The sequence below is a fragment of the Leucopleurus acutus genome (assembly GCF_964270905.1).
Source record: "Leucopleurus acutus genome assembly, chromosome: 14".
NCBI lineage: Eukaryota > Metazoa > Chordata > Mammalia > Artiodactyla > Delphinidae > Leucopleurus > Leucopleurus acutus.
The window spans coordinates 61,785,731-61,811,286 of NC_139156.1; the positions used below are offsets into that span (position 1 = coordinate 61,785,731).

At 52.3% G+C, this 25,556-nt stretch overlaps 1 protein-coding gene across 1 annotated transcript in view; it reads right to left on the minus strand.

Moving 5' to 3' along the window:
- PALD1 (phosphatase domain containing paladin 1) overlaps positions 1 to 21,723 on the minus strand; it is a gene marked incomplete at both ends in the record, with an annotated part of 43,178 nt that extends 21,455 nt beyond the window's left edge. Inside the window, 16 exons of the mRNA XM_082854151.1 lie at positions 7,367 to 7,438; positions 7,673 to 7,813; positions 8,924 to 9,106; positions 9,419 to 9,574; positions 9,655 to 9,771; positions 10,270 to 10,398; positions 10,837 to 10,932; positions 12,856 to 12,960; positions 13,177 to 13,276; positions 13,645 to 13,796; positions 14,418 to 14,493; positions 14,691 to 14,851; positions 15,680 to 15,844; positions 16,933 to 17,112; positions 18,428 to 18,530; positions 21,539 to 21,723. Of these exons, the coding sequence (XP_082710277.1) occupies positions 7,367 to 7,438; positions 7,673 to 7,813; positions 8,924 to 9,106; positions 9,419 to 9,574; positions 9,655 to 9,771; positions 10,270 to 10,398; positions 10,837 to 10,932; positions 12,856 to 12,960; positions 13,177 to 13,276; positions 13,645 to 13,796; positions 14,418 to 14,493; positions 14,691 to 14,851; positions 15,680 to 15,844; positions 16,933 to 17,112; positions 18,428 to 18,530; positions 21,539 to 21,723 (2,121 nt within the window). The remainder of the gene's footprint in view (positions 1 to 7,366; positions 7,439 to 7,672; positions 7,814 to 8,923; positions 9,107 to 9,418; positions 9,575 to 9,654; positions 9,772 to 10,269; positions 10,399 to 10,836; positions 10,933 to 12,855; positions 12,961 to 13,176; positions 13,277 to 13,644; positions 13,797 to 14,417; positions 14,494 to 14,690; positions 14,852 to 15,679; positions 15,845 to 16,932; positions 17,113 to 18,427; positions 18,531 to 21,538) is intronic.
- Between the last annotated feature and the right edge of the window lie 3,833 nt (positions 21,724 to 25,556).

Below are 25,556 nucleotides of genomic sequence, written 5' to 3' on the forward strand. Positions count from 1 at the left end.
AAAACTGGATATCCACATGCAAAAGAATGAACTTGGACCCTTACGTTATACCATATACAAAAATTAATTCAGACAGAAAGATAGACAAGAACAAAAGGCAAAGGGCTGCGTACCAAATGAAGGAACAAGATAAAACCCCAGAAAAACAACTAAATGAAGTGGAGATAGGCAACCTTCCAGAAAAAGAATTCAGAATAATGATAGTGAAGATGATCCAGGACATCGGAAAAAGAACGGAGGCAAAGATCAAGAAGATGTAAGAAATGTTTAACAAAGACCTAGAAGGATTAAAGAACAAACAAACAGAGATGAACATACAATAACTGAAATGAAAAATACACTAGAAGGAATCAATAGCAGAATAACTGACGCAGAAGAACGGACAAGTGACCTGGAAGACAGAATGGTGGAATTCACTGCCGTGGAACAGAATAAAGAAAAAAGAATCAAAAGAAATGAAGGCAGCCTAAGAGACCTCTCAGACAACATTAAACGCAACAACATTCGCATTATAGGGGTCCCAGGAGGAGAAGAGAGAGAGAAAGGACCCAAGAAAATATTTGAAGAGATTATAGTCAAAAACGTGCCTAACATGGGAAAGGAAATAGCCACCCAAATCCACAAAGCGCAGAGAGTCCCAGGCAGGATAAACCCAAGGAGAAACACACCGAGACACACAGTAGTAATCAAACTGACAAAAATTAAAGACAAAGAAAAATTATTGAAAGGAGCAAGGGAAAAATGACAAATAACATACAAGGGAACTCCCATAAGGTTAACAGCTGACTTCTCAGCAGAAACTCTACAAGCCAGAAGGGAGTGGCATGACACATTTAAAGTGATGAAAGGGAAGAACCTACAACCAAGATGACTCTATCTGGCAAGGATCTCATTCAGATTCAATGGAGAAATCAAAAACTTTACAGATAAGCAAAAGCTAAGAGAATTCAGCACCACCAAACCAGCTCTACAACAAATGCTAAAGGAACTTCTCTAAGTGGGAAACACGGAGAAGAAAAGGACCTACAAAAACAAACCCAATGGGCTTCGCTGGTGGCGCAGTGGTTGAGAGTCCGCCTGCTGATGCAGGGGACGTGGGTTCGTGCCCCGGTCTGGGAGGATCCCACATGCCGCGGAGCGGCTGGGCCCGTGAGCCATGGCCGCTGAGCCTGCGCATGCAGAGCCTGTGCCCCGCAACAGGAGAGGCCACAGAGGTGAGAGGCCCACGTACCACAAAAAAAAAAAAAAAAAAAAACCAAAACAATTAAGAAAATGGTAATAGGAACATACATATCGATAATTACCTTAAACGTGAATGGATTAAATGTCCAACCAAAAGACACAGGCTCACTGAATGGATACAAAAACATGACCCATATATATGCTGTCTACAAGAGACCCACTTCAGACCTAGGGACACATACAGACTGAAAGTGAGAGGATGGAAAAAGATATTCCATGCAAATGGAAATCAAAAGAGAGCTGGAGTAGCAATACTCATATCAGATAAAAGACTTTAAAAAAAGAGAACGTTACAAGAGGCAAGGAAGGACACTACATAATGATCAAGGGATCAATCCAAGAAGAAGATATAACAATTATAAATATATATGCACCCAACATAGGAGCACCTCAATACATAGGCAACTGCTAACAGCTATAAAAGAGGAAATTGACAGTAACACAATAATAGTGGGGGACTTTAACACCTCACTTACACCAGTGGACAGATCATCCAAACAGAAAATAAGGAAACACAAGCTTTAAATGACACAACAGACCAGATAGATTTAATTGATATTTATAGGACATTCCATCCAAAAACAGATTACACTTTCTTCTCAAGTGTACACGGAACATTCTCCAAGATAGTTCACATCTTGGGTCACAAATCAAGCCTCAGTAAATTTAAGAAAATTGAAATCATATCAAGCATCTTTTCTGACCACAATGCTAAGAGATTAGAAATCAATTACAGGGAAAAAAAACATAAAAAACACAAACACATGGAGGCTAAACAATACGTTACTAAATAGGATCACTGAAGAAATCAAACAGGAAATCAAAAAATACCTAGAGACAAATTACAACGAAAACATGATGATCCAAAACCTACGGGACCTATGGGATGCAGCAAAAGCAGTTCTAAGAGGGAAAAAGAAACAAGAAAAATCTCAAATAAACAATCTCACCTTATACCTAAAGGAACTAGAGAAAGAAGAACAAATAAAACTCAAAGTTAGTAGAAGGAAAGAAATCATAAAGATCAGAACAGAAATAAATGAAATAGAAACAAAGAAAACAATAGCAAAGATCAATAAAACTAAAAGCTGGTTCTTTGAGAAGATAAACAAAATTGATAAACCATTAGCCAGACTCATCAAGAAAAGGAGGGAGAGGACTCAAATCAATAAAATTAGAAATGAAATAGGAGAAGTTAAAACAGACACCAGAGAAATACAAAGCATCCTAAGAGACTACTACAAGCGACTCTATGCCAACAAAATGGACAACCTGGAAGAAATGGGCAAATTCTTAGAAAAGCACAACGTTCTGAGACTGAACCAGGAAGAGACAGAAAATATGAACAGGCCAATCACAAACACTGAAATTGAAACTGTGATTAAAAATCTTCCAACAAACAAGAGCCCAGGACCAGATAGCTTCACAGGCGAATTCTGTCAAACATTTAGAGAAGCGCTAACACCCGTCCTTCTCAAACTCTTTCAAAAAATTGCAGAGGAAGGAACACTCCCAAACTCATTCTATGAGGCCACCATCACCCTGATACCAAAACCAGACAAAGATAATACAAAAAAATTACAGACCAATATCACTGATGAATATAGACGCAAAAATCCTCAACAAAATACTAGCAAACAGAATCCAACAACATATTAAAAGGATCATACACCATGATCAAGTGGGATTTATCCCAGGGATGCAAGGACTCTTCAATATATGCAAATCAATCAATGTGATACACCATATTAACAAATTGAAGAATAAAAATCATATGATCATCTCAGTAGATGCAGAAAAAGCTTTTGACAAAATTCAACACTCATTTATGATAAAAGCTCTCCAGAAAGTGGGCATAGAGGGAACCTACCTCAACATAATAAAGGCCATATACGACAAACCCACAGCAAACATCATTCTCAATGGTGAAAACCTGAAAGCATCTCCTCTAAGATCAGGAACAAGACAAGGATGTCCATTCTCGCTGCTATTACTCAACATAGTTTTAGAAATCCTAGCCATGGCAATCAGAGAAGAAAAAGAAACAAAAGGAATACAAGTGGAAAAGAAGAAGTAAAACTGTCACTGTTTGCAGATGACATGATACTATACATAGAGAATCCTAAAGATGCCACCAGAAAACTACTAGACCCAATCAATGAATTTGGTAAGGTTGCAGGATACAAAATTAACGCACAGAAATCTCGTGCATTCCTGTACACTAATGATGAAAAATCTGAAAGAGAAATTAAAGAAACACTCTCATATACCGTTGCAGCAAAAGGAAAAGAATACCTAGAAGTAAACCTACCTAAGGAGACAAAAGACCTGTATGCAGAAAACTATAAGACACTGATGAAAGAAATTAAAGATGATACAAATAGAGGGAGAGATACACCATGTTTCTGGATTGGAAGAGTCAATATTGTGAAAATGACTATACTACCCAAAGCAATCTATAGATTCAATGCAATCCCTGTCAAATTACCAATGGCATTTTTTTACAGAACTAGAACAAAAAATCTTAAAATCTGTATGGAGATACAAAAGACCCCAAATAGCCAAAGCAGTCTTGAGGGAAAAAAACGGAGCTGGAGGAATCAGACTCCCTGACTTCAGACTATACTACAAAGCTACACTAATCAAGACAATAATGGTATGGCACAAAAACAGAACTATAGATCAATGGAACGGGATAGAAAGCCCAGAGATAAATCCATGCACTTATGGTCAACTAATCTATGACAAAGGAGGCAAGGATGTACCATGGAGAAAAGACAGTCTCTTCAATAACTGGTGCTGGGAAAACTGGACAGCTACATGTAAAAGAATGAAATTAGAACACTCCCTAATACCATACACAAAAATAAACTCAAAATGGACCTAAATGTTAAGACTGAACACTATAAAAGTCTTAGAGGAAAACACAGTAAGAACACTCTGTGACATAAATCACAGCAAGATCTTTTTTGATCCACCTCCTAGAGTAATGGAAATAAAAACAAAAATAAACAAATGGGACCTAATGAAACTTAAAAGCTTTTGCAAAGCAACGGAAACTGCAAACAAGATGAAAAGACAACCCTCAGAATGGGAGAAAATATTTGCAAACGAATCAACAGACAAAGGATTAATCTCCAAAATATATAAATAGCTCACGCAGCTCAATATTAAGAAAACAAACAACCCAATCCAAAAATGGGCAGAAGACCTAAATAGACATTTCTCCAAAGAAGACATACAGGTGGCCAAGAAGCACATGCAAAGCTGCTCAACATCACTAATTATTAGAGAAATGCAAATCAAAACTACAATGAGGTATCACCTCACACCAGTTAGAATGGGCAACATCAGAAAATCTACAAACAATAAATGCTGGAGAGGGTGTGAACAAAAGGGAACCCTCTTGCACTGTTGGTGGGAATGTAAATTGATACCACCGCTATGGAGAACAGTATGGAGGTTCCTTAAAAAACTAAAAATAGAATTAACATATGACCTAGCAATCCCACTACTGGGCATATACCCAGAGAAAACCATAATTCAAAAAGACACATGGGGGCTTCCCTGGTGGCGCAGTGGTTGAGAGTCCGCCTGCTGATGCAGGGGACACGGGTTCGTGCCCCGGTCCAGGAAGATCCCACATGCCATGAAGCGGCTGGGCCCATGAGCCTTGGCCGCTGAGCCTGCGTGTCCAGAGCCTGTGCTCCACAACAGGAGAGGCCCACGTACTGCAAATAAAAAAAAAAAAAAAGAAAAAGACACATGCACCCCAATGTTCACTGCAGCACTATTTACAATAGCCAGGTCATGGAAGCAACCTAAATGCCCACCGACAGACAAATGGATACAGAAGATGTGGTACATATATTCAATGGAATATTACTCAGCCATAGAAAGGACCGAAATTGGGTCATTTGTAGAGACGTGGATGGATCTAGAGACTGTCATACAGAGTGAAGTAAGTCAGAAAGAGAAAAACAAATATTGTAATATTAACACATATATGTGGAACCTAGAAAAATGGCACAGATGAACCGGTTTGCAGGGCAGACATAGAGACACAGATGGAGAGAACAAACGTATGGACACCAAGGGGGGAAAGTGGTGGCGGTGGGGGGGTGGTGTGATTAATTGGGAGATTGGGATTGACATATATACACTAATATGTATAAAATGGATAACTAATAAGAACCTGCTATATAAAAAAATTAAACTAAAAAAATAAAATTAATTCAAAATGGATCAAAGACCTCAATGTAAGAACTAAAACCATAAAATTCTTAGAAGAAAAGCTTCATAACATTGCATTTAGCAATGACTTCTTAGATATGACACCAAAAGCACAGGAAACAAGAAAAACAGACAAATTGATTTTCATCAAAATTAAAAATTTTTGCATGAAAGGACACTATCAATAGAGTAAAAAGGCAACCCACTGAACTACCACATATCTAACAAGGGATTGATATCCAGAATATATAAAGAGTTCCTACAACTCAACAATAACAAAACAACCCAAATCAAAAATGGGCAAAGAATTCAGATAGGAATTTCTCCAAGAAAGATACAAAAATGGCCATAAAACAAATGAAACAATGTTCAACATCACTAGGCGGTGGGGAAATTCAAATCAACACCACACCAGGTCACTTCATACCTACTAGGAAGGCTATTATCAAAAAAAAAAAAAAAAAAAAACAGAAAACAACAAGTGTTGGCAAGAATGTGGAGGAATTGGAACCCTTGTGCTTTGCTGGCAGGAATGTATATGGTGCAGCTGCTGTGGAAAACAATATGGCAGTTCCTCAAAATTTAAACAGTGAATTACCAGTTGATCCAGTGATTCCACTTCTGGAATTGAAAGCAAAGACTCAAACAGATATGTGTACACCCATGTTCACAGCAGCGTGATTCACAGTAGCCCAAAGGTGAAGACAACGTAAGTGCCCACGGACAGATGAATGGATAAACAAAATGTGGTCGATACTTACAACGGAATGCTACTCAGCCTTTTAAAAATGCAAATTGTGACACATGCTACACCACGGATGAAACTGGATGCTATGATGCTAAGTGCAATAAGCCAGTCACAAAAGGACAAATACTGTATGATTCTCCTCACATGAGGTATGTAAAATAGTCAAATTCATAGAGATAGAAAGTGGAATGGTGGCTGCCAGGGGCTGGGCGAGGGGAGATGGGCAGTTAGTGTTTAATGGATAGGGTCAATTTGGCCTAAGGAAAAAGTTCTGGAGATGGTGGTGATGGTTGCACAATAATGTGAATGTACTTAACGCCACAGAGCTGTACACTGAAAAATGGTTAAAATGGTAAATTTTGTGTTATGTACGTTTTACCACAATAAGAAATTAAAAAGAAAAGAATCAGTGAATCAGCCAGAAGAAGGAAGAGAGAAGTGGTCCAGGGCAAGGGAAAAGCACATGCAAAGGCCCAGAAGCTGAAAGCACTTGGTGAGTTTGAGGAGCTGCATGGAGGCCAGGGTGTCAGGACAGTAGGGAGGGCAGGGAAGGGGCACTGGCCAGGCCGGCCAGGTAGGCAGGAGCCGACCACAACACCGACACCGGGCAGCCACGTGCCAACTCTGAGTTCCACTTGCCCCATGTGTAAGACGGGGACACTGCCACCTACTTACAGGGTGTCAGGGAACATGACATGAGGCACATGAGGTGCAATACATGGATGGCTAAATGTGAGACGTTAGCACTGTCCATCCAGTGCCCTGAATTGAAATGGGGGTGGGGTGGGGTGGTCCGGGGCCCGGCACCAGGGTCACCAACCGCAGCTGGGTCCCAGGTGCCCGTGAGGTGGTCGTCAGTGTTACCCAGACAAGATGGTGGCCAGGAGCCCAGCAGCAGGGCCAGGAGGAGTGGGGGGGATCCGCCCCCTCTTCTCCAAACACCATCTGCCAGGGCCCAGAGCCAAGCTACCCTGTGCCCTGTTTGCTCATCTGTGAAATGGGGACAGGGAAGGACTGATACGATGAGGTAGAATAAGGTAATGGCCTTAGGAGGAGCTTTGAAGATCTCCCCCCAATCTGCCAGCAAGACTCACCCCTCCCCTCCCCCAGGTGTCCCCTGGGGACCCCACGGGGCGTGCTCACCTCAAACTCGCCCTTGGTGAACTTGGCATCGGGCACGCTCACGAGCTCCTCCTCGCCCACCTCGGGGAAGCCCTAAGGGAGGACAGCTGCTGGGACCGGAAGCATGGCTACCAGACCGCACCCTCCCCCAGCTCTGCCCACAGCTGGAGCCCGTGCCAGGGGTCTGCCAGCCCACGCGCCGTCCGCCCAGGGCTGATGAGAGGGGGCTCTGGGACCACACCTTCCTGCCACAGCCAGGGTCCCCAGGGACCAAATGCCCACCCTGCCTGGGCAGAGCCCTGTCCTCACACAGGAGGCCACACATACTCGGATGTGCCAGAAGGCAAGCACGGCCACCACCATGGCGGTCGTGGTCCGGCCCTGGCCGCTGAGGCAGCTGAACACGAAGCCGGAACCCGGGTCCTTGGCGAGGGCAGCCTGCAGGGTCCCCAGCAGCCGGTCAAAATCCTGCACAGGGAGACCGAGGTCTGAGTCAGTGGGTACTCCCAGCTGCACAGACTCCCAAGATGGCCCATCCCTCCAAATGGCAACCCTGGCAGCTGTCCTGGGAGTGTTTGCCCGGAGCCTGGCTGTGTCAGGCTCACAACCTTGTATGCACATACACTCAGCTCACTGCAGTACACACAAGACCACGTGCACGTAAACAGCCACACTCCCATGTAACCAGGCACTGGACGTATGAGCAGACACGGGCACACACCTGAGGTTCCTGGTGCCCACCATCTGCCAGGTAGAACAAGCACACTCCTATGTGCTGCGCCCCCGGGCTGCACGTGGACCCCCCCCCCCCACCGCCCTACTGCCCACCTGAGGTGGACCCAACCCAGATCCCAGTTTGAGGGCAGTCCCAACCTCAGCCAATCACTGCAGCGTGAGACCACCAGAGGGCAACAAACTACGGGCAGCCAGACCCACAGAGCAAAGTGAGGGGGCCATACAAGCCCCGTCACCACCCGTCTCACAGACAGACACAGACGCATCACCCAAAGAACTGACACATCACACAGGCACACAGTGACCCCCACACAACACAGGCCAGGCACACACACCACACAAACCTTAAAGACCCACAGACCGTACAGACATTCACAGGCATAAACCTACAGATACCACATGCACACAGAACTCCCTCAGTCACACACAGCATTCCCCAGCACCCTCCTCCACAAACCCCCTACACACACACCACACAGCTCCCCACCAGACACGCTCTCCACGCGTCCCCCAGCAAAGACAAGTGGCACAGCACAGCCTCCATAGACACAGACACACCACACACACTCTCCACAACCACACCCACTCTGAACACACACAGACATGCTCACCCACCCCACACGTACCTACAACACATAATACACACACAAACAGGCACGCGCGCGCACGCAAACACGAAGCTCGGCAGGCATGTGAATAAACCACCTAGGCCGACCTGAAACCCTGCAGAACAAGCTCTTAGTCCCTCTGGGGAGCTGTGCCCACAGCCAAGGCCCAGGCCCGAGGGAGGCGGGGGGGGCATCCTCTCCCTCCCCAGAGGCCTCAGCCACGCAGCCCCCTCACCTCCTCGCGGGGGGCACAGAAGTCTGGCATGGGGACGCGGTGGTAGGTAAGGCCGGGGCAGGCCCCGCGGTGCTGGCTGAAGACCTCCTGCGTCGTGAGGCATGTCTGGAACCTGCGGGTCCGCGGGCCCTGGGTGCCTGCGGGAGGCATGCTCAGGTGGGCCTTCAGCTGGGTCTCCAGGTTCTAGGGGAGGGTGGGACGGAGGGCTCAGGCCACGCGGCAGCCCCCAGGCCAGCCCTGAAAGACCAGCACCTCTGCAGCCAGGATAGTCCTGGCTTCCGGGCCCATCCCTCCCCCTTCTCAAGCCTCAAGGTTTATAACCAGACCCGGGGCTGCAAGGGAGTCCTGAGTCAGCCACTCCCTGAGACCGTTCCTCTCGGGGCCTCAGTTTCTTCATCTGTACAAAAGGAGCACAGAAGCTTCTGAAGACCCTTTCAGGCCAAGTCCCCAGAAGGCCTCCAAGGCAGGGGTGCGTACAAGGCAGGAGGGCCTCACCTCCACCTGGCTAGGGGCCGTGGGGGGCCCAGGCCACCGCAGGCTGTGGGTGCGCCCGTCACACTCCAGCACAGCCTCCTCTCTCAGGTTGACCCACACGACCTGCTGCAGCTTCCTCTTAGTGTCGGTCAAGTAGGCCAAGATACTCCCCAGGGCCTGGGGGGACAGATGGCCGTCAGTGAAAGAGCTCAAACCCCCTTCTCCTCACCCCACACGTGGGCCCCCTGGCTGGTCACCTTGGCACTGGGCTGGGCCGTGCCATAGATGGGCAAACGGGGCACCCGCCGAAAGTTGGCCACGTCCATCTCTCTGACGGTGCTGAGTGCGTCCGGGGAGACGAGGTCATCTGCCCCCTGTTGGGAGAGGAGCAAGCCTGAGACCCTCAGCGGCCGACTGAGGTTCAGAACCTGGCCCCAGGTGGGCATGGGGAGCGGGGGGTGAGACCAGCACTTGACAGTTCAGAAAGCACTTTTGCACACTTGGAGCCTCAGAACCACCCTGGCAAGGGCAAGTGCAATGGTGCCCACTCTCCAGATTAGGAAGCTGAGGCTCAAAGATGAGAGGCTGGTGGCAAAGATACCAGAACCAGGCCTCCTGACTCCCAGCCCAGAGCGCTTGGCGTTGAGAATGAGGAGTGGGTACTGGAACGTAGCCAGAGCTGCAAATGCTTCTTAGGGCCTGAGAATGGCCCCATTTTGTTCACAGGAGAATCCCATCACCGCACGGGCCATCCACCCTTTGCTTCCTGTGAGGGCAATGCTTAGCCCAACCCCACAGGAACCAAGGCTGTAATCAACCCCGGGGCCAGCCCACACCCACGCCCACTTCCCCAGCCAGCCAGGCACACTCACCAGGGAGCCGGTGGTGATGAGGTCCCCAGGGGCCACAGGCCCCGCTGAGCTTAGTGTCACAGGCAGGCGGTACAGTTCGGGACGGGCACACAGCCAGCGGCTGAAACTGAGGGCAAAAGCCAACGGGTACTGCAGCCCGAGGCAGGGAGAGATGGGAGTTCAGGGTCACATGGCCATCCCAAACTCTCCCTGCCTGCCCTCTGGTCGGGGGACCCCAAGAGATACCCATCACGGCCCAGGGCAGGGATGAGAGGTTGGGGAGAGGGGACCAGGATATCCGAAGCGAGATCCCTCCAGGCCCCGATGCCCTGGCTAAGGGTACAGAGATGGGCCCAGAGGAAAGAGACGTGGGGCCTCCCTTTGCCTGACATGCTCGGGGACCATCCCTCTATCTGGGTCTCTCCTTGCCTCCCCCAAACCCGCCTTCCTCTGGAACCAACACACATGTCCCCACTCCCCTCCCCGGCTCCACAGGGGTCCCCATCAACCCCATGCCAGTCACTGGGTGGGGAGTCTGGAGGGGCCCCAGGAGAAAGGGGGATGGGTCCGCTCATCCCCCTACCCCACCTGCTCATGGAGATAGTAGTTAAACAGGACCAGGTAGAAGTATCGCTCCAGGCTCCGCAGCGCCCTCTGCCGGACACCGCGCTGGCTGCCGCTTTCCTGAGAGGAAGGGACCAGGAAGGAGGGCGGGCAGTAAAGATGGGGCTGCTAAGCCACCCATCCCCATCCCCAGAAGGCAGGAGTTAAGCCTCAGAAACTCCCATTAGACAATCTACCCCCACCCTTCATAACCCTGTTTCGCCAGGTTGGAAGTTCTTCCAACCCTATCCCATTTGCTGTGGTTTATCCATGGTGCAGGAAGAGCTACTGGTGACCTCAGGAGGCACTACAGCTCTCGGTGAGGCTCTGTGCCCAGAGACAGGCTGGGCCTCGCCGCTTTGCTCCAATGCCACCCACCATGCAGGGTCGCCCACAATCCGTGTTGAAGCAGCAAGTGTATAAACACCCTTCCCTGAACCAGAGGCCCTCGCTTAAGAGCTGCGACCCTCCCCACCCCAGCGTCCTCTGGGCAGGGGGCTGTCACAGAAAATTCCAAGGGTCCCTCTCTTCACCTTCGGATCTCAGGCTTCTCCTGCTGAGTCAGCACCACCTTCTGGAGGGCAAGTGACATTCGTACAGGCCCGAAAAAAAGGTCATGCCCTTGGATGAAATTTAACCCCATCTTTGGGAATCCAGGCCAGAGGTCAGCAAACCTTTATTTCTATAAAAGGCCAGACAGTAAATTTTCTAGGCTTGTGGGCTACACGATCTGCCTTGCAACAGCTGGACTCTGCCACGGCAGCATAAGAGAGCCAGAGACGGTACATAAATGGATGGGCAAGACCTCGTTCCAACAAAACTTATTTATCAAAACAGGTGGTGGGTTGGATTTGGCCCGTGGGCCATCGTCTGTCAACCCCTAATCTAGACCTTATAAGGGGAAAAATCCTAAATACACAAAAGCCTCATCTTCGTGAAGTAGTTCAATGCGAAGTACTTACTTTGACCCCACTGCGCAACTAGAGGGGGCCTGAGGATCACAGCAGGTGACGGCCAGGAGGAACACCTGCTCTGCCAGGAGCCCTTCTGAGGCCTTATGACCTGAGCTCACCTAATCCTCACAACAACCCTATGGGGTAGTTATTGTGAGTGGCCTCGTTTTACGAGTGGGGAAACTGAGGCACAGAGCAGTGAAGCAGGTTGCCCAGGTCCACACGCCTCTAGGTGGCAGAGCCAGGAACAGAAAGAACTCAGGCAATCGGGCCAGAGCTCTGCTCCTGACCTATCGGGCCAATGATGGCTGAGCCTCGCGATGGCTTTGGTTCCACAGCCATAAACCTCAACAACGATAAGCAGGTATGACATGGAAGAGACGGGGTTACATGAAATAAGCAGGACATAGACGTGCCCTAGGCAACCTACAAAAGAACATCAGAGATATGAAAACTGAAGGAAGGCAGCCAAAATGCTCACGGCAGCTGGGCTTGGATGACAGGCAGTTTTATTCCTTCTCTAATTTCTCAATCTTCTGTGATATAATATTGCTTTTAAAACACTTTTTTAAGCGTTAAAGAAGAAAAAGACTCTGCGGGCTTTAGATTCTTTCCATGCGCTGTGTGCGAACAAGCCAACCTCCTCTCCCCAGAGCACAGGGACAGGCCCGCTGAGACAGCCCAGAGCCCGTCACTCTTGCAGAATCAGCGGCTGGACCAAACCTTGGCCTTCCCAAAGAACAGCGAGGGTTTTTATTTGCAGGGGGAGCCGGGAGCAGCCTGGGAAGTATCTGGAGCCAGAGGCCCCCAGCACCTTGCCAGCAGCCCCTTCCTCCATCCTGTTTATTCTGCAGCAAGGGGTCCTGGTCAGGGAAAGTAAACTTCCTCTCTTCCTGCAGGCCCAGCTCCCCATCTCCCCTTCCTCTGAAAACTGCTCTGCTCATGGGAGAAGCAGCAATTAGGAAAAGCCAGTCTGAAGGGGGCCAGTCAACAGGCCCAACCAAACAAGGCTGCCGGGCTCAGGCAAAAGCAGCGGCTCTCAGTGCCTCACCTGAGCCGGGGTCTCCGGCGGGCTGCCTTCCAGCTCCCTCCGGTGTTCCAAGACTACTTCCTTCAGGTCGTGCAACTCTGCACAGGCGGTGATGGCTCTGTCCACCTGGTGCCAGAGACCAGGGCAGGGAAGAGGGGACGGCAGCAGGGATGGAGCAGGGCCATGGAAAGATGGCAAGAGGTAGAAGAGAAGAGAGGGGGAAAGAGAATGACTGGCCGGGAAGGGAAGGAGCGGGCAGGGGAGGAAGACGCCCCCCAGTGAGGGGAGCGAGTGCCCCTCCACGGCCCCGCCCCCAACTCCTTGCCCAGCCCCCTCGCTCACCTCCTCCACCATCCTCCTCCCCTGGGGCACCACGTGGAGAAAGCTCTGGACCACCTGGAGCTGCTCCATGGGCAGTGGCTTGGTCTTCGTAGGGGCAGCCCTGACAGGGAGGGGCAGTACCCTCATCAGCGCTCCCACAGGCCTGGAGGACGCCCCGCTGTCGACACCCTCCCATTCACCTGGCCGATGAGAGGCACCGGACTACATGCTCCAAGTTTTCCTTCCAAATCAGTTGGGGAGACAAGAGGCGTTTGTTCCACTGGGGAAACTGGGGCCCAGAAAGGCCAAGGGACTTTCTCCAGGTCAGCCAGTGAAGTCTGCAGCAAACTGGGAAGTGAACCCCAGCTGCCCAACTTCCAGCCGTAGCTCTGGGCTTCTGATGTGTCCCCGGCAACGTGGGGCAGCCCTGCCCTCCCCTCTCCTTATCCCCACAGTCCCCTGGGGCACTGGGTCCCACGAGCCACTCACTCCGGCCTCAAGGCAGTCCCACTGTGGTGAAGCAGGATGAGGGTGCCCAGAACCATGCCCAGGTTGGTCCTGCCCACGCCCGTCTGGCAGCTGAAGAGGAGAGCAGGGGGAGGGCCGTGGGCCTCTCGGAGCAGCAGCAGGCTGGGGGTCTCCTGGGGAGGGGCCACGGAGAGCAGGTAACAGTGGGACCAGAAGGCCCGCGGCTGAGGACCAAATTGGGGCTGGGGGATCGTGACATGGGCCGCCCAGCCCCACGGCCCGATCTGCTCCACCTGCCCCAGGAACACAGGCCCTGCCTCCTTCCCAGGGCCCTGGAGCTAAGAACTACTCAGAGGGGACAGGGCCACAGTTACTCTGCTGTGAGAGGCAAATTATATAAGGTGACCTCCCAAGGGGGTTGGGACAGAAACACCGGTACTCAGGAGATATCAGCTGAAGCCTGGAAGGTAAGAATTTTTAGTTCCGATATAGAAATGAGGAACTTGAGGCCTAGAAGTTAGGAGATCTGTCCAGGATCACACAGCAAGTTAGCAGCCAAGCCACAGCCAGAGTCCAGTCCTCCAGACGGTCAGTGCTGGGCTCTGTCATTAGAGAATGTACAAATACACACCCACACCAGACACACACACAGCCCACACACTCACGCCCTCAGCCTTCCTCCAGAAGCCACACCCACCAGGGCATCTCCATGGAGACGGGGCCTTGACACAGACCCACTCTCCAAGCACCTGCCCACCCTCCATGCTCCCAGCACCCCTCTTGCCCCCACTTACCCGGAGGATACTGATAAAGGCATCAAACTGGGCTTCCAGGGGGGCTCCTTGCTCTGGCAGGGGCAGACGGTGGTACCTGCCGGGTGAGGGGGAGCGGCCCATCAGGCAGGCCACACACGCCGGACATCCCCTCACCCCCATATTCCCATGGGAGACACAGGCGTGGGGAACTCAGCCCAACCTGCAGATGGTGAGACTGAGGCCGCAGCTGGAGAGCAGGCCCAGAGAGCACCCACACCCGGCACACTGGGGGCCTGTGCAGGCCCTCGGTACCTGTAGGTGGGCCGCAGGAAGAGGGGCCGCTTGTACACCTCCTGGGTCACGTGCACATCGTCCTCGCCCTTGACGGCCACGGCGTGGGGCTCCCCCCGCAGGTCTTCGGTGTTGTGGTACACATAGTACTTGTTCTCGCTCAGCTGGGCGAAGTCGTGGATCTAGAGGAGGTAGGGGGTCAGAGGGCCATGATGGACTTTCCTGGCTGAGCTCTGGAGTGCCTAGGCCACACCGAGGCCATGGACAGGCTGCTTTCCCTCCAGGGAGAACTACACACCAGAGGTCCTCTCTGTGCCCTGGGAGCCCTGACGGGACCAGGGTGGCCGCTGGCCCGAGGGCAGCCACCCATGCCTGAGTTGACATGGCCCACACTGGGGCCAGGCTGGAAGGGCTTGGCCCGGTGGGCAGCAGGAATTGGCTAAACCGCCAGACTGAAGGACAGGAGGAAGCTCGGTCAGCTGGGAGCTAGAGGGGAGAAAGCCTGAGCTGTGGCCTCCGTTCCTGCCCGGGATGTCCCAGGGAGGTAGGGGACGCCATGACCCCCACACACTCTTTACACACCTCTGGGTGCATCACAGCCTCAGAGACCCTAACAAACCTCCCAGCTGTGAAGGAGGAGGACAGAGGAACCTCAGAAACAGAGGCCCATGGAGAGAAGTGACCCAGCCCAGGCCTCACAGCTCACAGGAGGCTGAACTTGTCCTGGGGCTTTCAGTCTAGTGCTCTTTCCCCTCCACCAGACCCTTTTCTAAATAATGGTGCTGAGTTTGGAGGAGAAAAGCAGGGTGGGAAAGGGGCAGAGGCAAGCAGAGCCGAGAAGAGAAGTCCTTCCCCAGGCTGCCCGGGGCCAGCGTTGCAGCAGCCATTCACCCAAGCAGGGCAGAAAAGTGAGCGAGTGTGTGCCAGTGAGAGCAAAGCGGGGCTGGGCTCAACCCAGCTGTCCAAGGCCTACCGGGGGGCGGCCTCCCACCCACACCGCTGGCCCTCACCTCCTTCCGGATGGCCAGCTCCAAGCGCTCCACCTGGACCCCGGGTCCGAGGCCCTGGAGGTTCTCGTGAAGACTCTGCTTGTCTCGAGGCGTGTAGGGCACAAAGTCCTCATCAGCACGCAGAAACAGCACGGGCTCCTCCCGCACACAGAAGATGACGCACTCCTGCCGGGAACCCAAGAAGGAGGGAAGCGTCACCACTCCCCCACCTCGGGGCCTCCAAGCTAGCCGCTCCCCCTCATCCCGGGCCCATCACCCCACTCTGCCCCTGCAACCTGAATCCTACCCCAGAAGCAAAGCTCAGTCCCAAGGCCACCGGCTCCTGACCTCCCTCCTCTCAGGGCCAAGAGCCCTTGATCTGAATCTAGTGGTGTTAACTCCTGCCCTGGATTAACGTTATCAGTGAATACATCTTTCTCCCTTTGTGGACTACAGGCTCCTTGCGGGCAGAATCATGTCCTTGTCATTTTCGTGTCCCCACAATTCCTAGCGCAGAGCCCTAGGTAAATCAAGTGCTTGATAAACATCAGCTGAAGAAGTGAATGCCCACCACCACCATGTAATCATGCATTCACTGAGCACCGTACAGACAGAGGGAGATGTGTGGGCAGGCCCCGCCCTGCAGAACTTGCTGGGAAGGTGGGATCCGTGCTCAGCTAACACCCCCTCCCCACTCTGGTTCACTAAGGACTCTCCATCTTAACCCAGGTCAAATCACACTCGGCTGCCCGCCATAAGCCTGCAATCACAGTGGACACTCATCCTCTGTCCTGGAGACACTCAAAACCCCACCTCCACATCAGGCAGGAGAGAGGAGGCATGTAAAGCAGGCGCGTGGAGTCCAGGGGTCTAGGTTTGTGTCTTGGGACACCACTCAGGGGCTGTGTCACTTATCCTCTCTGGGCCTCAGTTTCCTCCTCTGTAAAATGGGTGAATAACTGCCTCATAGGATTGACATGAGGACGTAAGTGTTAGCTGTGATCATCATCCTGTACGGTGTATAAGGGGCTTCTGACCTTGGGGCTCCCATGTCCACACAGGACAGTGCAATAAACATTCACCCAGAATATCCCAGTCACGCTGACCACAGTGACCATAATGGCACTGCAGGCCTGGCAGGGCCTGGTCCTGGTCACCAGTCACCCTCCTTATGATACGGCCAGGCCCCTCCAGAGCCTCTGAAGTTGCCCCTCCTGGAACCCGTTTCCCCAGATTTGGGGGCTAGCCCCTGCATGGGAAATGGCCATGCTTACCCTGTGTCCGTCCTTCTGGAGTTTCTGAAGAACCCGCCTGAATCCTGAGAGGCTGGGCTGCCCCATGCCGAACACGGTGAGCCCGCCCCGCACCTGCCGGAAGTTGGGGGCCCCACAGCTCTGCAAAGTGCCCAGCACGTCCATCTTCTCTGCAACATCCCGCACCAGGAAGTAGCGGCCCTGGCAGGGGGAGAGCCACAGGGGGTCACTCAGATGACTCTGGGACGTCTTCTACAAACAGGGCTCTGTCCCAGGCCCCAGGGGATGGGGAGCAGGGAGAGGGGGGTGGGGGACATGGTCCTCAAGTTGTCTGCTGACTCGTGGAAAAAGTAGACAAAATACGTGACTATCCGTGATGCCAGGAGGAGTGTCGTACAGTGTGGGAAAAGGAAAGGCAACTCCTCCTGAGGGGGAATCCAAAAAGGCTTCATGCAGGAAGTGGCATCTGAGCCTGGCCTTGAAGAAGGAGAGCAGGGAGAGGTACTCCAGGGACATGAAACAGAAGACCAAAGCTGCCTCTAGGATGGGCCTGCAGCTCCCCGGGCACACAGCAAACATCTCTCATACCCAGAGGAAGCTCATGGAAAAGGGGCTCGAGTAGGGAGTCACAGCTGGGGCACCAAGAATCAACCAGGAGAGAACTGCTAGCCACTTCCTAGAGGCCTGCGGCTCTGGGAATGGGCAGGTTTCTCCCCTCCCCAGCTGGGGAGGCAGTGACTACAGAGAAAAGAGGAAAACACTACTCAGGGATCAGGTGAAAGCAGGAGGAACCAGAAGACACATTCCTGGGCAAAAAGGAACCATGAGGTCATCTCATCCACCTGTTCACCCATCTACCCGTCCACTGCCACCTCCTACCCGGACCCTTTTCAACAAATACAGTTTAATCATCATGATTATCATTCATTCATTCATTCATTCATTCACTATTTATTGAGCACCTACATTATACCCAAGCACTGTTCTAGGGCCTGGGGCTACAGCAGTGAACAAGACACATGAAAAGTCATCTGCCCTTGTAGACTTTACTTTCCAGGGGATATTTAAGGCAAAAAAAAAAAAAAAAGATACAAAGACAGATAGATAGATGTACATGTACATCTACATCTCTCTACATTCCAGAGCAGTTCTGAAACTTCAAAAGAGAATGGGATGGAGAGCCTGCAGGGAGCCGTCTGGGGTCCCAGGTCCTTCAGGCCCCCTTCTCTGTTCTCCCTGGTGCTCTGAGAGAGAGGTGTGGGCAGGCTGGGGGCCAGGCAGGGGACAGATGGGGACAGAAGAGCAGGGGGCTCCACAGGGCAGGAGGAACGGGGCCCAGGAAACCAGGGGGTGAGAGGAAGTGGGATCAGGACCCCAGAGGGTGGGGTGAGGCAGTGAAGCAGAGAAGGGGGACAGTGTGGAAAGCAGGAGGAGATTAGGGAGGGAGCCTGTGAGGAAGGAGGGCAAGAGGGTGGGAGAGGCCGCAAGGGGGAGAGAGGGACAGGCCCAACCTCACCTGCACCAGGTAGTGCTCTGGGGTGGCATCTGAGAGCCGGCCCAGCGTGTAATGGGCTTTGAGCAGCTCATCGTGGATCTGGAACTCCTCCTTGCAGTTGTACCTGCCAGGGGCAGAATGGAGACTGAGTCAGGCAACCTCCGCAGCCAGTATCCGCTCCACCCTCACCAGGCCTACAGCAGGGCCACCCCGTCCCACCCACGCATTTATGATAGAGGCTGCCCACTGTCCCCCAATAGCCACTCTCTCCTTCTTCCTCAGCAACAGTACCCTGGAATTGTGACTGGGACATCCAGCTGAAGACTACATGTCCCAGCCTCCCTTGCAGCTAGTGTGATCATGTGATTCAGTTTGGGCCAATGGGATGTGAGGAGAAGTGATGTGCGCAACTTCTGGGCCATCCCCTTAAAGAGAAGATATGTGCCCTCTACCCTTCCCTCCTTCTCCCTGTCTAGCATCCAGAAATGATGGCAGGAAGCAGATGCTGATGATGGTGGGGCAACAAGAGAAGAGGAGCCTGACTGATCATGGAGCAGCCACGTCAGCCTGGAGCACCTCCTGGACTTTTGTGTAGACAGAAGCTTCTGTCTTGTTTAAGGCCTCCTTAAACAAGGCTTAACAAGGACCATCCCAGACGGCCCCTCCATCAGATTGTCTCTGAGAACAACCCCACACTGACAACCCCCTAGCACAGTGCAGTGGTTCAGGACCCAGGCTTTGGGGCCACGTGGCCTGGGTATGACTCCAACTCCACCGCTCAGTAACTCCATGGCTTTGGGATTACTTGCTCTATAGCTCCGTTTCCAGTAATTGCAACCTCCTAAGGGCTGCTGTGAGAAGACAATGCGTTAAAGAAGTAAGTGCTTAGCCCAGTGCCTCGAAGACTGTGATCATTTAGTAATCTAACTACAATTACTAGCAGTAGTTCTGCCTCCACACAGGGCCATTTCAAACAAAACCCACAGCTTTCTGTAGATGCTAAACCAGGCGGAGCGCTGTGCACTCAAGACCCAACAAGGTTCTGTGCTGATTATAACAATGAATAAGACACAGCCTCCCAGAGCTCATGATCTGGGGTCTGAGCCTCTTTACAAAAGGAAAGGCAGGGTGGGGGAATGACTGGGGTGGGGAGCACTAGACAGGAGTCCAGAGACCTGGGCTCCCTCGGCCAGCTCTGCCTCCATCACACGGGACCCGTGGCGAGCAAACCCTTCTGCCTCCCGAGACTCAGTTTCTGTGTCAGGATCAGTTTTCACATCTGATCTAATAGCTATCAGATCAGGGGTGAGCAAACCTTTCCTATAAAGAACCAGACAGTAAATACTTTAGGCTTTGTGGGCCACGCAGTCAGCTGCAACTACTCAACTCTGCCGTTGCAGCCTTAAGCGTCTGCTGACAATATGCAAATGAGCGGGAGTGGCAGTGTCCCAAGGAACACTTATTGAACTCTTATTTACCGAAACAGGAGATGGGCCTGAAGGATATGGTTTGCCAGCGGCTGTACTGGATGATCTTCTAAGGTCCCTTGAACCTCAAACAAGCTACAACCCAAGGATCACTGGGTCACGGCTGGCTCCAGGGAGCACACAGTCTCACTACAGAGGAGTTTTGCAGCAGACCGGTGACTGTCCTGAGCCACACCACGCTTAAATATTTTGAATGTCATCCCCACATATCCTGATAAGGAAACTGAGGCCCCGAGAGGGAAAAGTATCTGCCCACGGTCACAGAGCAGGACAGAGGCAGAGCCAGGCCCAGGACACGAGGTTCCAACACTGTGCTCAAGACCCGAACCTAGTTTTGTCATCTGCTAGTCAAAAGACTATATATCAAGTCCCTTTTTTCTTTTTTTAATAAATTTATTTTCTTTTTGTTTATTGCTGGCTGTGTTGGGTCTTCATTGCTTCGTGCAGACTTTCTCTCCTTGTGGCGAGCGGGGGCTGCTCTTCGTTGTGGTCCGTGGGCTTCTCACTGCGGTGGCTTCTCTTGTTGTGGAGCACAAGCTCCAGGCACGCGGGCTTCAGTAGTTGTGGCACATGGGCTTCAGTACTTGTGGCTCGTGGGCTCTAGAGCGCAGGCTCAGTAGCTGTGGCGCACGGGCTTAGTTGCTCCGCGGCATGTGGGATCTTCCCGGACCAGGACTCGAACCCATGTCCCCTGCATTGGCAGGCAGAATTCTTAACCACTGAGCCACCAGGAAAGCCCTCAAGTCCCTTTTACTTAACATCTCTTTTCCTCCCCTTATCATGAGCACAGTAATGTATTATGACTACAATTTTCCTGTCAGGCCCCAAAGGCAACAGGCCGGATTTATCATTCCCACTCCTCAGGTTTCCTTATACAGAAGGCCCCATCTGCGAACTCTCTGCCAAACATCTCTGTGTGGAACACATTTAATTCTTAGCTCATCATGTCCCACTTCCTCCATCCTGGAGGGGTCCAGAGACAGGGAAGCTCGGTGGGCAGATATGATGTAAGACAAGGCTTCCTGACTCACCAGGAGACGCATCCAATGCCCCTTCTGTCTCCCTGGCCTCAGGCTCCCAGCACCCACTCCTTCCCTGGGCCCACATGACGCATGCAGTGTGTCCAGGTCTCTCAAAATATGGGGCCAGAACAAACCCTCAGCCCCCTCTGGGAATGTCCTTGAAGGGCCTAATTAGGAGAGTTGACCAACAGCTTCCAGCTTTTTCAGCCCAAGGCCCTTTAATGGCCCGGTGTTAACCTCAGTTTCGAACCATAATTACAGGTTGTGGGGGGTGAAAAAAATCGACATTTTATGCATCTAAGAATATAAACTTCCTTTGAAAACATCAGCCAAAAATTACTCTCAAAAGGGTGTCCCCCCTCCCCCAGCCACTCTTCCCTCTCCACACTACCCGGCACTGTGACATGGCAAGTAATATGGGCTAAGAGACCCGCGACAGACGCTGGCTCTGCCACCCACTTCCTGTGTGACTCCAGACAAACTGCTTAACCTCTCTGGGCCTCAGTATCTTCATCTACGAAAGCAGTTTGGAGACTTTGAAGTGCTGTATGCCACCACCCCTCCAGGCAGCTCCCCCCAGACATGTCTTCCGGGGACATGGTCACACTCGTCCTGCCACTCACGTGATCACGACGGGGGCCACCTTGTTGGGGATGATGGACTTGGCCTTACTGTTGTGCAAGCCCGTGGTCTGGAAGGAGTGGACACTGAGCGAGTGCCGACCATCCATCGTGCCACCGTTCTGGAGGCCCTCAAAGGGGGCGCTGGCTGAGACTGTCTGCTGGGCTGTGCTGGCCGTTGTACCCATAGTCTGCCGGCAGCCTCAGGACCCAAGACCTGTGGGGTAAGAGGTCAAGGAGGGGGTAGGAAAAGCCAGAGCAGGAAGGGACCCAGCCCACCCACCATCCCTACCCTGTGAACAGATACACAGTCTGAGGCCCATGAGAGGGCCAGCTCACCCTGCAGCTGGAGACAGAGGGTGGGTTTGCTGCCTCCAAGCCGGTGCCCAGCAAAGCACACGTTCGCGGAGCACCTACTGTGTGCCTGGCCCCCTGCTGCTGCCTTGGGGGAGTTATGGACACGGAGAGTCAAGAAGATGTAGCCCCCTGACCCCTTACAGCTTATACTCCCCTAGTGAAGATAAGACAGTTAGGAAGGGGTTAACCATCCCCATCAGGGAAGGACCTAGGGCTCCAAGTAATTGGGTCAGGCCACGTGGAGGCCACGCCCTCTAGACTGGGAGAGGGAGGAGGCCTTCACCAGAGGGAGAACCAGAACCAGAACCAGAACCAGAGGCAGAGGGAAGTCTGGAGACAGATTTGAAGGATTTGGATGGGAACAGGATGCAGGAGGATATTCTAGCCGTGAATGTCACAAAATGAGGCCAGGGAAGTCCAGATTGGGTGAGTTCTCAGAAGATCAAGGGTTCAACAAAAGCACCAGGCCCCTGAACGCTACATCAATAACCTCAACACCACCAACATCGCAACAGCCGAAGCTTTTGCCCAACATCCGGCACGCCGGGCATCCTCGTGGACTCCCAATTCCCCTCACAGGGCTCTCTCCTAGGGAAATATTGACAGTTAAGGATGCACATAACTGAGTGGGCTGCAAGGGTGTTTTGTTGATCGCAATGTTACTTATAGTAACAAAACACTGGAAACAGCCTGCAACGGGATTTGCTGAATAAATTACGGGGTATCTCTAAGGTGGAATGTTAAACAGCCTTAAAAATACCTTACTGACTGCTGTGGAAAGATATCTAGGAACCAGGAATGGAAGGAGCAGGCTGCAAAGCAAGTACAGGCTATAATCTCACTTTAATGCATGAACATGTAGCAGGAGAAAAATCCGGGAGGCGGCACATGAAGATGCTAACCGAGTCAACACCTGTTGATGAGATCATAGACAATTTTTATTTTCTCCTTTTTCCTTATCTGCGTTTTCTGATTTTTCTCCTCTGAACACTGGGTAATAACATCGATTTAAAACAAATAAAAAGAATGGCTGGGGAAGCAGGCCAGGAGAGCTGCTAAGAGCTGGTAGAGGGTGTGGGGAGGACTGGCTCAGGCGTCCAAGAACCAGGCCTGCTGGGAAGGGAAGGGGCTGGGAATTCCACACAGACCCAAGAGAGGGGGCGACAGACGTGGGAGACAGAGGCTCAAAGAACTTTCTGAGAGCCCAGCAGCAGCTGGCCCCACGTGGCGCTGACGGACCAGGATCTGGAGGGGGAGGGAGGGACCTGCCCGGCCAGCCCCCACCCCCGACCCGCACCCTGAGATACTTCCCCTCTGAGAACACAGAGGCCATAAGCAGTCTTTAGAACCTGATGACTCCCCTCCGCTCCCCAAGCTGCCCTCAGCCTGGCATGGGCTGTCCCCCCTCAGGCAGCGGGGACTACCTGTCCCCCACCATCCACGCTCCGCCCATGCCCTCTCATAAGCAGCAGCGGCACCTCAGGCAGTGGATGGTGGGGTCAGGGGTCAGCATGAAACTGGGGCAGCAGGTCAGTCTGAAGGCTGAGCTCACTGCGCCCTCTCCCCTCCCAGATTCCGAGTCAGAGCTCCTGGTCCCAAGGCGGGCGCTCCCAGGGCCTCCCCCCGGCTGTGCCCTCGGGCTCTGCCTTCCCAGAGCCACCTAGACAGAATGGCTACTCATTCCATCCCTCCCAGCACGCCAAACCACCCCCTCTCCCTCTCCAGTCTGGAAAGGGTTCCCCACCTCTCTCCGGCCCAGCCTTGTCACTCTTGACAACTCCCAGCAGCTGTGTGACAGCTCTGCTAACACGCTAACGGAATGTTTTTGTAAGAGCCTCATCATGACTCTCCACACCCGGTCCAATCTCTCACTCTCTTTTTTTTTTCTTGGTAGAAGGTGGAAGGAATGAGCCTCTGTTTCCAAACAGAAACAGAGGCGCTCAGAGCGGGTGAGGGGCTCCACAGTGGACCCCCAGCTGACCATCAGCAGAGCCAGAACCTTCTCTCCGCTTCGCCTGCCACAGCAGGCCCCCAACATGGCTCACCAACTTTCCCTAGACCCCTCTCCAGCAGCCTGGGCCAAGGAGGCATGGGTGGGAAGAGCCTCCTCCAAGAACAGGACTCGGGAGGCTGTCCCAAAGGAGGGAGTGACGGACAGGACATGGGAAGGGCCTGCAGGAGGCAACAGCTGGCTACAGCTGCCAGGCCAAGGCTGGGCCCTGCTCCCACGGGGCTGGGCCAGGCCTGGCACCTCCATCTCGCCTGCCCCTTGCCTCCCCCAAAGCTCCAGCTCCTGCCTTCTTCCTCTCTCGAGGGCTCCACAGGCGGTGACAGGCCCCAGCCGGTCCCTATAAGGACAGCCTGGAGACAATACAGATGTGCACAGCTGCAGGCGTGGGGGAAAGACCGTATCGTCTGAAAGTTGACCTGTCTCCAAAATGTCTAGAGGAGGGGGAAACCCTGGGATTCCCAGGCTTCTCACTCTGCGACTCTCCCCCGAAGCCTCTCCACCCCACCTAGAGTGAGCCTCGCCAGCAAAGGACCCTTCATCCTGTTAGCCACGTGCTGTGGGGCCTCGGGCACCTTACTTCTCCCGTCTGGGCTTAGCAGCCCCAGCCATAGAGTGACGGCGAAGGATGGAACCGTCTGAAGGCCCCTTCCACATGGATCTGGCTCCTAAGATTGGCAGTCCTAGTGGTGATACCACTGCTGTCCACTGCCAGGCCAGGGGTCAGCAAGGGCACACATGTAGGTGGGATCCCTAGTGCTCAAACCTCCACTGGGGGGAGAATCGGGGTAGACTAGGACGAGGCTAGACAGTAAGATGGGGGGGGGGTGTCTATGAGCCTGGATGGTTTTGCAAACAATTAGGCCTTATTTTCCTAACTTCTAACTAAAAGCTAACATCTCCTTAACCACAAGTGAAGGCCACTCCTGCTGTGTCGCAAAGCCCAGGACATACTCACCACTAAGCTCAGAGACGTGTTCACATCACACAGCAGCCGTGCAGGTATCTGGAAACATGGCTTGCGCTCATCGCTCCCTTCACACCGCTGTAATTATCAGACCTGGGTCCCCTGCCCCCCAGGTCTCGGGTGACAGGACCGGCCAACTCTGGGCAACTCTGCGCCTCGTGGTCTTGATCCCCCAGAGCGGGACCCAGATTCTCACAACCGCCTTTCACTCAACAAGCGTGGAGAATGTGACGATCCAAGCGAGAAGCCTAGCCTCACCTTACGAAGCCAGCTGGAAAGAAGCTGCCGTGCCATTTGCAAAACGGGGTTCTCCACACTTGGGACCATCGAACCAATCGCAAATGCCTGCATGTCCATCATGCTGGCCACATGCCCTCAAAGGCACACGCCAGATGAATGTCCCCATCAAAGCCAAGCGACAGCAGCCTTGACGCTGGTGTGTCTTTAAAAAAATAAAATTTAACCTTAACTCACTTAATGGATTATCTTGTTAACGCAAGAGTATCTAAGGACACGTATTACTACATCACAAGTTTGTGTTTTAGTATTTTGATAGCACTCTCAATAAAATTTACTCCCTCTGTAATCCCAACTATTTAATTTGTGCATTTAAAAACATCAATCCGAGAAGGGATCTGGGAGCTTCTGCCATTCTGCTACAGGGGCTCTTGGCAAATAAAAAAGGGAAC